This window comes from Balaenoptera musculus, chromosome 11 (assembly GCF_009873245.2).
Source record: "Balaenoptera musculus isolate JJ_BM4_2016_0621 chromosome 11, mBalMus1.pri.v3, whole genome shotgun sequence".
Lineage (NCBI taxonomy): Eukaryota > Metazoa > Chordata > Mammalia > Artiodactyla > Balaenopteridae > Balaenoptera > Balaenoptera musculus.
In genome coordinates this window covers 55,964,289-55,976,213 of record NC_045795.1, presented here as the reverse complement: position 1 = coordinate 55,976,213, position 11,925 = coordinate 55,964,289, and the positions used below count along the sequence as shown (strand labels likewise).

The 11,925-nt window shown below is 43.5% G+C and overlaps 1 protein-coding gene across 4 annotated transcripts in view; it reads right to left on the bottom strand.

Moving 5' to 3' along the window:
• Positions 1 to 11,925, bottom strand: part of ITGA9 (integrin subunit alpha 9) — a 354,859-nt gene that overhangs the window by 35,576 nt on the left and 307,358 nt on the right. For 3 of the 4 annotated variants that reach the window (XM_036868321.1, XM_036868322.1, XM_036868320.1), the window contains exons 24-25: positions 2,275 to 2,400; positions 382 to 501 (exon numbers count right to left, since the gene is read on the bottom strand). In XM_036868321.1, the coding sequence (XP_036724216.1) occupies positions 382 to 501; positions 2,275 to 2,400 (246 nt within the window). Of the gene's footprint in view, positions 1 to 381; positions 502 to 2,274; positions 2,401 to 7,092; positions 7,157 to 11,925 lie in introns of those variants that run through there. The other variant, XM_036868324.1, reaches the window with a different exon arrangement.

The window sequence follows — 11,925 nt, the reverse complement described above, 5'->3', positions numbered from 1 at the left end:
CCTCAGACTGCCCCCTGAGGAATCTGTGGTTTAACAAGGTTTCCAGGTGATTCTGACACAAGCTAAAGTCTGAGAAACTCAACTGTGCAAACAAAACACCTAGGGAGCTTGTTAAAACAGAGATGCTGATTCCTAAAGGCTGGGGTAGAGTCCAAGATTCTGCAGTTCTAAGGAGCTCCCAGGTGATGCTGATACTGCTGGTCCTCCGACCAGACTTTGAATAACAAGGGTCTGGTATGTTTCCCTGGCATCATCTGCAGCAGAATTACCAATGGTGCTATCCAGGGCAGTTTTTTAAAGGGGGCAGGCAGAGTTTTTTCTGAGGAAACCAATTCAAATGCTTTTAAATGAACCCCAATAGTACAGCTTCCCAGGACTTACCTTCTTCAGTATTTCTGTGTTCAGCAGCATGTAAATGTCTATAGTACGACTTTCTTCTTTAGCCAGCGCACTAAGATTACAGTGCATTGTTAGGCAAGAAATTCCTGGCTTTTCGCAGTCCTGAGAAGAACAAACAGAGAATGATCAAACCGTATTAAGAACAGACAAGAGCACGGCATTTATAGCACAGAGGGCTCTGTGAGCTTCTATTCTGAGGACCAAGGCCATTCCAGGTAGAGGAAATCCATAGGAAGATGCAATCATTCCTTCTTGCCACCAGAGGGCAATCAAGGGACTTCCTGCCTGGCAGGCACCAGAACATGCCTTCAAGTCTAAGCTCACTGGTACACCCTACCAAAAAACTGGATTTGCAAGGAGAAAGAAGGGTTTTTTTTTTTTGTTTTGTTTTTAAAGAAACACATTTACGTATTTTGGGAGCACTCCTCTTATGAGTTTTGAACACAAGGTGCATGTCCTAGATTATGTGATTTCTGCCTGTGAAGTGACAAATACACTTTCATGCCCAATTTTTAGGTTGGGCAAATTAAAGGGCTACAAAGTCACATGACTCAAGAAACCACAGGAGTAAAGAAAAACACGTTAAACCAAGAAAACACACGAATTACAGCTAGAAACCTAAATTCCAAATTTAAGTTACAAAGGAGGAATTCTTTTGTATTGTAGGATCCAAAATGTGCGAACATACCTTCACAATGTTTCACATGTGGGGTAAAAATTTCAGCCAGATACAGAGTTGCATCCGTCAAACAACTAGATATCAATATATCTAACAATTCTAAGGGCTTCAAAAAATAGCTGATCATCAGCATTATGTAAGTAAAAATATTCCAACCTTCCAAATGGCAAACAGTCCTACAACTTCCACCGGAAAAAAAATCGAGGAAGGAAATGTCAGTGAGACGTGCCGTGGCCGAAATAAGGAGCTGAAGAGATGTAACCAAAGACACGGAGAAAGGAGGTTGTGGAAAAGCACCTGATTCCATCTTTAATACCTTCACTTTTTAAAAAGTTGAGGTATAACTTACACACAGTAAAGAGAATAAATCTTAAGGATCCATCTTGATATATTTTTACATACGTTTATAACAGATCAAGATATAGAACATTTCTTGCACCTAAGCAGGTTCCCTCATGCCCATGACTGTCAGTATTCCTCCAAAATTAACTGCTATCCTGACCTCCATTGCCATGGATAGCTTTGCTATTTCTGAACTTCATGTAAGTCAAATATTACAACATGTGTCCTTTTGTCTCTGGCTCCTTTCACTTAATATTATATCTGTGAGATTTACTTATGTTGTTGGTGTAGCAGTTTTTATTGCTCATAATACTCCAGTGTATGGGTACACTGCAATTGTTTATATATTCTCCTGGTGATGGATATTTGGATTGTTCCCAGTTTCTGACTATTATAAGATTGCTGTGAACATTCTTGTCCATGTCTTTGGGGGGATACAAGTACTCGTTTCTCTTGGGGATATACCTGGGAGTGGAACTGCTGGGTCATAGGGTATAGATATGTTTAGTTTTAGTATATACTGCCCAATAGTGGTATACAAAGTGGTTGTACGAGAACCATCACTCTTGATTAGACTCATACTAGTAGGAGAAATGTTTAACTTTGTGCTTGGTGGGTTGCAAAGGTTTTCCCTGTGCCAGCCAATGGAATTTGAAATGTAAATTTAACACTTTGATAGAAACCTCAGGCTGAAAAATAGGAGTTGACTACAGTCCTTGTGACTTCCTAAGCCAATTGATTAAAACCAGATTTGGGAAATAATAAATGGCAAATAGAAAACTGGCTTCTCATCTCAGACTTGCCTTCCTAATGAGGACCACCCATGTTAACCCAACAAGTAAGCAAATTCTCACCAAGACTTTTCTTCCCGACTTTGTGAAAAAAGCAAATATTGTATGGAAGATATTTTCTGGTTCTTGAGGGATGATACAGGGGGTTGGGTTTTTCTGGAAAGAACAGTTTCCCTTCTCTTGGCCCACCTGAAAATGAAAAGAAACCTGTCAGAGTGGTCCATCCCAAGAACGGATCATGAGCCTGGAATCCCTTATTGTAGTTGCGGTAGAGCCCAAAGTCAACTGTTCCCCCTGGTCCATTCTCCAGGGGACACTAATGGCTGAAAAGCTGACAGGCAGAAGTAGTAGCATCAACAAGGCCAAATAATAAAAAACGTGGATGCTAAGTGGTTAAATAATTGAGATGGCACACAACATGCAAGTGAGTTGTGACCAAGGAAGAGTAAGACTTAAGGAACAAAATAAACTTTAAAAACATCCTTATAGCAACTCTCTGAGATGAGCATTCATGTTCTTTGTCTGGAGAAAGAAAATAAGGCTCAGGTTAAATTACTTGCTAACAGTCACACAGACCAGAACTCAGGTTTTAAACTGAGATCTTCTGAGTTCCAGCCTTCAGGCATGGTCCACTGCCAGAGGTTTTCAAACTGTGTTCCACAGAACCTCTAGGTGCTGTGGAACCCCTCAGTGGATTCCCTAGAGAGGAGAAGGGGCACCAAGCAGGACTGCTCTGGGCTCCCATCTCTGTTCCAACTAGAGCATCAACCACACATAATGTCATTTAAAACCAGGATTCCGCTACCAAAAAAAAAAAAAAAAAAAAAATGGCATCCACTGCATTGAGCCATACAGGAGCTTATATGCCCTGGGGAGCTCTTGCTGAGTTACCTGATTTTGCTTCTGACAGCTTTTAAAAGACCAGTGGAAAAACAATGCTGAGCAACAGCAACATTAAAAAAAGATCAAAACAACAGTACATAGTCTTCCATGTTGGTTTCTTTAAGAACAATACTATTTTTTAAAAATTAATTAATTTATTTCTTTATTTTTGGCCGTGTTGGGTCTTCGTTTCTGTGCGAGGGCTTTCTCTTCTCTGGCTGCGGCGAGCGGGGGCCACTCTTCATCGCGGCACGTGGGCCTCTCACTGCCACGGCCTCTCCTGTTGCGGAGCACAAGCTACAAATGCGCAGGCTCAGTAGTTGTGGCTCACGGGCCCAGTTGCTCCGCGGCACGTGGGATCTTCCCAAACCAGGGCTCGAACCCGTGTCCCCTGCATTGGCAGGCAGATTCTCAACCACTGCGCCACCAGGGAAGCCCAAGAACAATACTATTTTTGATGCCTAAACTCTGGAAATGTTGAAAAAAACAAAGCCTTCTTTATATATTATCATATCACACTGTGTGTAGTTGAAGCTTTGACACGACTTAAGGTCAAGTTGCAAAATTAATTGTTAGTAATTCATAATTTAGGATTGTGTGTTACAATCTGATTTCTAACCAGAATCATCTACTTAAACTACACTCTCCTTTCTTTAATGCCTTTGAGTAAAATATAGTGTGTTTACACTGATTCAAGAATGTTTCAGCTTCTCATTCATGGTAGGGAGCAAGGTCTAGTTTAAATTTTTTACATGGAAACTTCTAACTTAAGCTAACAATGCTAATCTTTGAACAATGAACTATAAAACAAGACCTCTAAATTTAATCTCTATTTTATCTTTGGTCTGAACACATATGCCAGGATTTACTATATATGCCTGAAGATAAATAAGATGAAGGTTTATTTCCTCAAATTAACTCTTAGAAAATAGAGTGTTGCCTTTAAAGGTCTCTCATAGTTTGGGGACTTACTGTTCTTTAAAATGCATTGCATTTTGTTTGTTTGTTTTTGGCTGCGCCTCTCAGCTTGTGGGGACCAGGGATTGAACCCGGGGCCACGGCAGTGAAAGCGCCAAGTCCTAACCACTGGACCACCAGGGAACTCAAGGGACTTACTGTTCCTTAAAACAGGCAGATTCTCAACCACTTACTGTTCCTTAAAACAGTAATTTGGTACTCTCTCAATTGCTTTATTCGAACCACAAAATCTGGGAGGACACACCAGTCTGAAATAGTCTCAATCAGTGTTGGTTTTGGATGCTTTTCGAGGTCACTAGAAGAATTAATGGGAAGGAGGCAATGAGATTTAACATAGATGTGGTGATTATTCCTGGGGTGCAACTGTAAGTTGTGATAAATATTTTAAAGCTCATTTTTGGAAAGCAAAACATTAGTTGATTATGTCGTGAGAATCAAGAACAATCACTTCTAAGACAAATGAGAAAAACAACTGCTGTAATGTTATGCAAATGGGTATTTGTGTCTTGCAATAAAATTTCAGCATCAAACATGGATTCAAAATGTTCCGCATTTCAAATAAATTAGATGAATTGAAGATGATATGCTTTGGAATACTGTCAACTAAAAAAGTGGCTTTAATAATGCTATCCATTGATCTCAAAAGATGCACATCTGCATAAAATCATTTTGTGAAATGTGTGAGTAAAAAGAGTAATATAAATTAATGTGGTATTCTTTTATAATTTTAAGTGTGCAACTACATGATTAGGTTAAGTATTATAAGTAGATATTTACTTTTCTTTTTTTTAAATTGAGGTTAAAATGTACATTCCCTAAAAATGTCCAGATCTTAAGGGTATAATCTGATGAATTTTGACAAATGAAATCACCCACATAACCACCACCCCAGTGAAGGGACAGAGCACGTCCATCCCTCCAGAAAGTTTCCCCTGGCCGTTTTCCAGTCAATTCCCATCCCCAGCCCAAAAGCAATCACAGTTCTGATTCCTGTCAAGTTGGCCAAAAAAGTCTGTTAACTTTACCTCTTTAGAAAAGTGGTGGATTGTGTTCTTTGGGGGTTGCCCTCTATTTGGGCATATATGGCACCTCGCAGATAGAAAACATTTTGTTCATTGAACATTTGAGAACTTGAATGTGTGTGCTCATGTTAATTCCAATCATATTTTACTCGGAAGCACGTGGGTCTCCGCTTTTCCTGTTTGTCTTCTGGAGTGGACATTTGCTGAAAAGCCACTGGAGAAACGGTCCTTCTGCAGCCCTGTGGGATTCATGTTCTTCTGTGGAGATGACCAGGCCTGGCCCCCCAAACACATTTGGTCTGGGTTGAGAGAGACGGAACTCTGAGTCTTGCAGGATGCATCCGTTCCTAATTAAAATCAGTGATGGGGCAGAGCTCCTCCTGGCTCTGCAACGGGCGATTCGGGTTTCCAAGCAGGGAGGGGAAGCGTGGGAGCAGAGTCCCAACCCAGCCAGGTTCACTGTCATGCCCACAGGACACCAGCACCTTGGGGGAGGGTGCTGGGAACCACAGGGTGAGGTGGGAGGAGCAACCGGTGCCAACACGTGGGGCACAGACACAGCTTGGAGCTCCATCTTCCTCTTTTCCCCTAGAGTCTTAGGGGCCTGTGAACAGGGTGATGACAGGGACGTGATGTGATCTGATGTGACATCTGATCTGCCTCAGGGGAATCTGGAGGAGGGAAGTGGAGGCTGAGTCTGTGGTGAATGAAAGTCTCAGCCAGTCGTGCTCCCGACTGTGGTTACATGGGAATCACTTCAATCGGGGAAAACGACGTTTTTCCGGGAGGTTCAGGGTGGTCCTCTCTCAAAGGAGGCCGAAGGTTGCTCCGTGCTGCATGGGTCTGGTTCAGACCAGCTAATCTGGTTGTAGACGCTCCCTCAGCAAAAATGAGCAACTTGGTCCCTGGCCAGGGTCATGAGGGTGAGGGATTGTTCTGTGTGCATGGATAGAACGTGTGTGATGGACACAATGGTACCCGACACTTGTGCAGCCCTCACCGTGCACCCCTGTGAGGCGAGTGTTGTTACTGTCAGCATTTTACAGATGGGGAAGCTGAGAGGCAGGGGGGGCCAGGTCTCCCAGAGGGCAGGCAGCAGAGTTGGGCTGGAGCGCAGGCCATCCAGCTCCAGAGATCTGTTTGCAACCACTTCCCTGCCTCTTAGGTACAGAGGCTGAGGATGGGGCTGGGGTGGGAGTCATGGAGGGGTTGGGGGTGGAGGTGGAGGTGGAGGGAAACCATCCCTTCCTGTTACCCCGGTCAAAGGGAAGGAACCATGAGGCTACAAGCCCAGGAATCCCAAAGTCCTCCATCCTGACCCACTTCTGCTCCATGGGAGATAAAGTGCCTGCTGGCTGGGAGGCCAGGCCACTCCATGCTGTCTCAGGCTGGAAGGGGAACAGAGCATCCTGGAATGTTGTTTCTGGAAGGCAGCTCCAAGATCATACAGTCCCATGGCCTCGGCTGACAGATAAGGAACCAGAGGCCCCGAGTTCTGTGACTCGTCCAAGGTCACGTGATTGGTTGGTGGCAGCAAGCGGCACCCAGTGAAGGAATCCTCGGGCACAGATGGCCTTGATGAACTTGACGGTCCTGGGCTCCTAACAGCTGATGCAGTTTAGGTCTCTGGGGCCTCAGTTTCCCCACTTGTGAAATTAGGATGGTGGCCTACGTGATCACTAAGGTTGTCCTCAGTTGCTAAGTATGCCCCTTGAGGATTCTCCTGCATTTTCATTAGAGCAGGGGGCCACCTAGTCTCCTGCTACATAGATAAGCAATTACTAAGCATCCACCCCCCACAACTGGGTTCTAACCACCCTGTCTGGTGGTGAAATCATCAAGGAGATGCAAGGTTTTCTTCTTGCAGACAATCCAAGCACTATGGCACTCATATCCAACAGCTTCATTTCCGTGGCTGGCCAGGGACTCTGCGGCCATTGCCCCCTGCTCATCCCTGTCCACCCACTTCTCATCTATTTTCCAGACTCTCTGAGTCCAAATGCTTCCCATGACACGGCTGCTCATCTTCCAGGACCTCTGGGAGCTGGAATAGGCCATATCTACTGGAATGTGAACAAAAGAACTTTATCAAACACACAAAAAAGGACAAGAGGATACGGGACACAGCGTTAAGGCTGAATTTGGCAAAGGCAGCTATTGAGGGTTTGCTGTTGCCATTTGGCTTCCGCCTCTCCCCTCATCCTGACCCCAAAGAAAACATTGTGCAAGTTGAAACCAAGAACTGGTGGTGATTTGGGAAACTGTGGGGAGCCCAAGAGAACGTGGACATCACTTGGTGGCAGAGTCCGGGTCAGCCTGGGTCAGGGGAACCTTCGTAGTCAGAAGTCTCCAAGGGCCCAGGCCTGTCTAAGGATGAAGTGTCCTCAGTGCACTCCAGGCAGCCTGGCAAAGCCTCATTCATGAAATACTGGGTTTCAAGTATGAACTGGGGCTGATTCATGGGTAAAATACTGAAAAAGGGAATTAACTCTCTGTGTCGAATTTATCATTACCTGCCACCAGGTGGAAAAGGACATCTAGAGCTTTTACTAAAGACTCTCTAGGGTATGGTGGTCTGATAAAGGGGTTGTAAGAAACAGGGCATTTCCATGTTGTGGCCTCAAAAGAGGGGCCTGTACAAGGTACTTAGTGTTGTCGGCTGACCTAGAGTGAGAGAGAGGACACAGGTCTCTCCTAGGTTCCCAGAACACAGCAGCTTTAATAGAGTCCCTGTCCCTGGGCCTGAGGGACAGGAAAGTCCTCCAATGTGCTTTCTAAGTCTCTTGCTCCGAGCACATCACCTTGGAAACCAATTCCAGCTGCTTAAGGCCCCATCTCTACGCAGATATAAATGGGAATAATACTAGCTAACATTGGGTGCTATTCTAAGAGCTATGGGATACACTGAATCCTTATAACACCCACTCACAGAGGGTACTATTATCAGTAAGTGACATATAATTTATTGTCTAAACGGGGATATTTTTGAGAATGAAGTCGGGGAGTCAACCAGACAGAATAGCAAGACAGAGACATAGATCAGGTATGAACCAGGCACACTGGGACATCTGGTCTCCTGAAGTTTCACCCCCACTTTACAGATGAGAAAACCGAGGCCCAGAGAGGTTAAGGAACCTGTCATGTACCTGTCAGCTTTGACTGTGGAAGGAGTACCATCTCCAAAGTCTCCACCAGGAAGCTCCCTGTCCAGCCCCACCTTCCTTGCACCCAGGATGCACAGCCTCTGTTCCATCATCTCATGGTTTATCCTTTCACAGCCCTCAGAGCAGGGCTCCTATTGTGATTGTCAATCTTGTCTACAAATTTCTCTCTCAGCCAACAAGTCAGTCTCTGTCATGAACTGCATCCCTGACTCAGAGGAGGTGGCATTGCAGGTGAATTCTGGAGGAAAAGAGAACCTCTAGAGAGTAAAGGGAGCAGGGGAAGGGAATTCCAGGCAGAGGAGAACAGCATGTGCAAAGGCATGGAGGTGCAAACAGTAGGCTTGAGTCTAGAGAGCCTGGGAGTTCAACGTGGTCAAGCACTGGATGAATGTTGGGGAGTAGTGGCCAGAAATCAGGCAGGTGAGGTGGGCCTGGACACAGAGGAGGGCCTTGTAGGCAAATCACAGAGGTGGGAAGTTATCCAGAAGGTGGATTAACATGTCTCAAAATTAAGGAACCACTTTTCCTTAATTATTGGTATATTTTTGGTGTTATTGGTATATTTGGTATATTTATTATTATTATTAATTTTGGTATTACTGGTATAATTTTAACAGGCTAAAGCATGGATGTCCCCTTTCTACCAGCATCAGCCTCATTCCTTAACCATATTCCAGCTGGCTGGGTTCTAGGGATGGGAAGCGTCACCAAAGTGTCCCTGGTTTGATGCTCCCTGGACATAGTATATAGGAAATAAAAGAGAAATGGAAGATTAAATTAATAGAGGAATAAACTCAGTGACAACAGTTCTCCCCAGGAGCCAATCCTTGTGTCTCCACCAATGTGGGTCTTGGGCAAAGTTTGGTCTAGAAACTATGTTTGTTGGAATGACCTGGATTAAAGGGGGGCATAGGTTCATTTTTTAATAACATGTGTTTCATGTTAACTCACATTTATCTGTTAATCGTTGACTTTCTGTTCTCTGTTACATCCCTGGGCCACTTTTCCATATCATGTGACACCGACCACAGCTGATGGCAACTGGGTAAACATGACCCATCCCCGACTTACCACCTGCTCCTCTGAATTCACACGCCCCTTCAGCTTAAAAAACCCAGAGAATGTTTTGAATGCCTACTTTGCTAATTCAATTACCTACTGCCTACTCTTGGAACCAAGGTATCCGAAGATAATAAGTCCCCTTTCTGCCACGGGAGGCTGAACGTTGACCACAATGGCTGTGGCGATATTAATTTTAGGACTCCAATGTTTGAAATAAATATAGCCCTCATAAAAGGGTCAAGAAATGACGCCAACTGGTTACTTAGGCCGATCTAAGATGTTTACTACTAGAAAGAGAAATAAGAGCTACATATTTTCCATTCAGCAAAACGTAAACTGTGATAGCTTTTTTTACAGTTTTAAAGAACCCTTTTTATTATCTTTTATGTTAAATCACATTGCTATGATTTTCTAAGTGTTTCTTGATATTGCCCAAAGAACAGTGAAAGATGACAACATTTTAATAATAAATCCTAAGAAAAATACTTTTATGTATCACCATTCATTTCAAGACTGTATAATGCAGACCCAGAAAAACCTAGAAGGGTTGGGTGCTCAAAGTCTCCATTTATTCACTCTGATTTCTTCAACCGCAAAGACATTTTAAGGGCAGAAAAACAGTGATAACCATCTTGGGTAGTTCCTTATAATGGATATGCCTAGCTCTATGTTACCTATGTATTTGAAAGGTTGAGAACACAATTTTTGTGTATGCACATCATTTAAAGGTAGGAGTTGTCAAAGGCATCCTTTGGTAGACCTCTCTCAAGAGTTATGAATTCTTTTGCTTTGTGAAAAGGGTCCCCTTGCTTATCAGTTTGGCAAGTTCTGATTTTCTGATATTTACCTCTGTGTGTAGCTACAGACTCCAATGTGTTCCTACAAATAGACGAAAAGGAGAAGCATTTTGATGATCACAACAATACAAGGTAAGTTAATATGAGGTTCTAGCTTTGGACAGGCCCTCCTAGCCTCACTCCGCAAGTGAAGAGCTGAATTCTGGTTTCGAACTGAAATGTGTTAATGAGAACACAGAACAGCCGTCCATAAATAAGAGCCCGTTGACAAACCTGCAGAGTTGGAAATGGAGCAGAAGGAGCAAGAAATGTAACAATAACCTAGTGCCTTTTAATTTCTAGAAAGGGAAAGACAGCAACTCAAAAAAGCCTGAAAAGACCATAACTTCAACTCCAGATGTCCTCTCTCTTTCTGGCTGAAAAGTTATCTTCTAAATAAAAGATTTGCCTCCCCAACCCCCTTCCCCATCCCTTAAGGCCATCACCACTGGGAAAAATTGTGTTTGATCTGAAAGGTCAGTGTGTTACTGAGACCAAAACTGAAACAGGAAATAAAGGGGCAAAGCCTCAAAACCAACATTCCAGAGGAAAAAAGAGCACGATCCATCATACAATTTTGTCCTCTGTATGAATATGCCATTATTTCATAAAAGACATCACTTCTTATGATAAAAGGCAATGATTTTTTTCCCACCAGCTCTAGGGTTTGGCTAAAATAATGGTGTTCCTCCCCATCCCCCACACCCTTTTCCTCTGGGTGTCACAGGCCAACATGCTGAAACGTCAAGAGTGCAGGCCACCACCAGGCTGCCCTGTAAAACAGCATTCATTTACATTTTATCAGAGAAAGCCAAGTCTCCCCCACCCCACCCCGGCCCCGCCCCATGAGGCCCATTTCAAAGCACTGGGATGGCCTTTTACTGGAGTTAAAGTGATACAGATGGGATGTAGTTTCAGAGAAGCAGTGACACCAAAGAATTTCCAGATGTGGTCAGATTGTCTTTAGCAAAAAAGAGAGACATAAGAATGTTATCTGAGCACTTGATGTGCATGCCAAAAATACTTTCCTTCCACAGATAATGAAACATTTTGGAAGCAGAATGGTTTGTTGATTTGAATAATAAATGAGTCAGTAGCCCTGATGTGGGACATAACACAGTCCCTGGAATTGTATTGGCTTCTTTAAGCTCCGGTTCTGGCTCTTGGATCCATCTTATAGTGAAGAATGAAGCTCATACCCATCTTACGTTAAAGGATAAAGCAACACACCTATGGAATCACTGAGTTATCTCTGCATTTATTAGATGCATCACTTTATTATTGCTCTTTTACCAAAAGGTAAATAACAGTCATTTTCTGGATGCTACGTTTCAGGTGTAAGCATCTGTCTAACCTCTTACACTGGTTTTCTGAGGGGATACGCATCAGAGCAGTGGGAAGAGAAACCTAGATGTCACTCATTGAATCTAAAGCTTTAAGACTTCGTGAGAGGCCTGAAACATGCTTTCGGTCATGTGTTTAGGAGAAGTTAAGTGGAGTTAGCACCCTGACAGCTGGGGAGATAATGACTTCTCAGTATCTAACAATGCTAAGAAAGTTCCTTTTGGTCAGAAGAGGCTTGGTGGGTCTATCAGAAAGGAGTTTTCCTGTTTTCGTGCTTCTGATACACACACAATTAGTCCTCGGCAGGTTCAATGAGAACCATGTGTTTCTGGGCAATGGCTGATGTGTTCTGTTTATCCTCAGTGAGATTTCCTGTTATCAACTTTGCTAACAACCCATCGCCCCTGCAGTGACAGGGCTATGTTG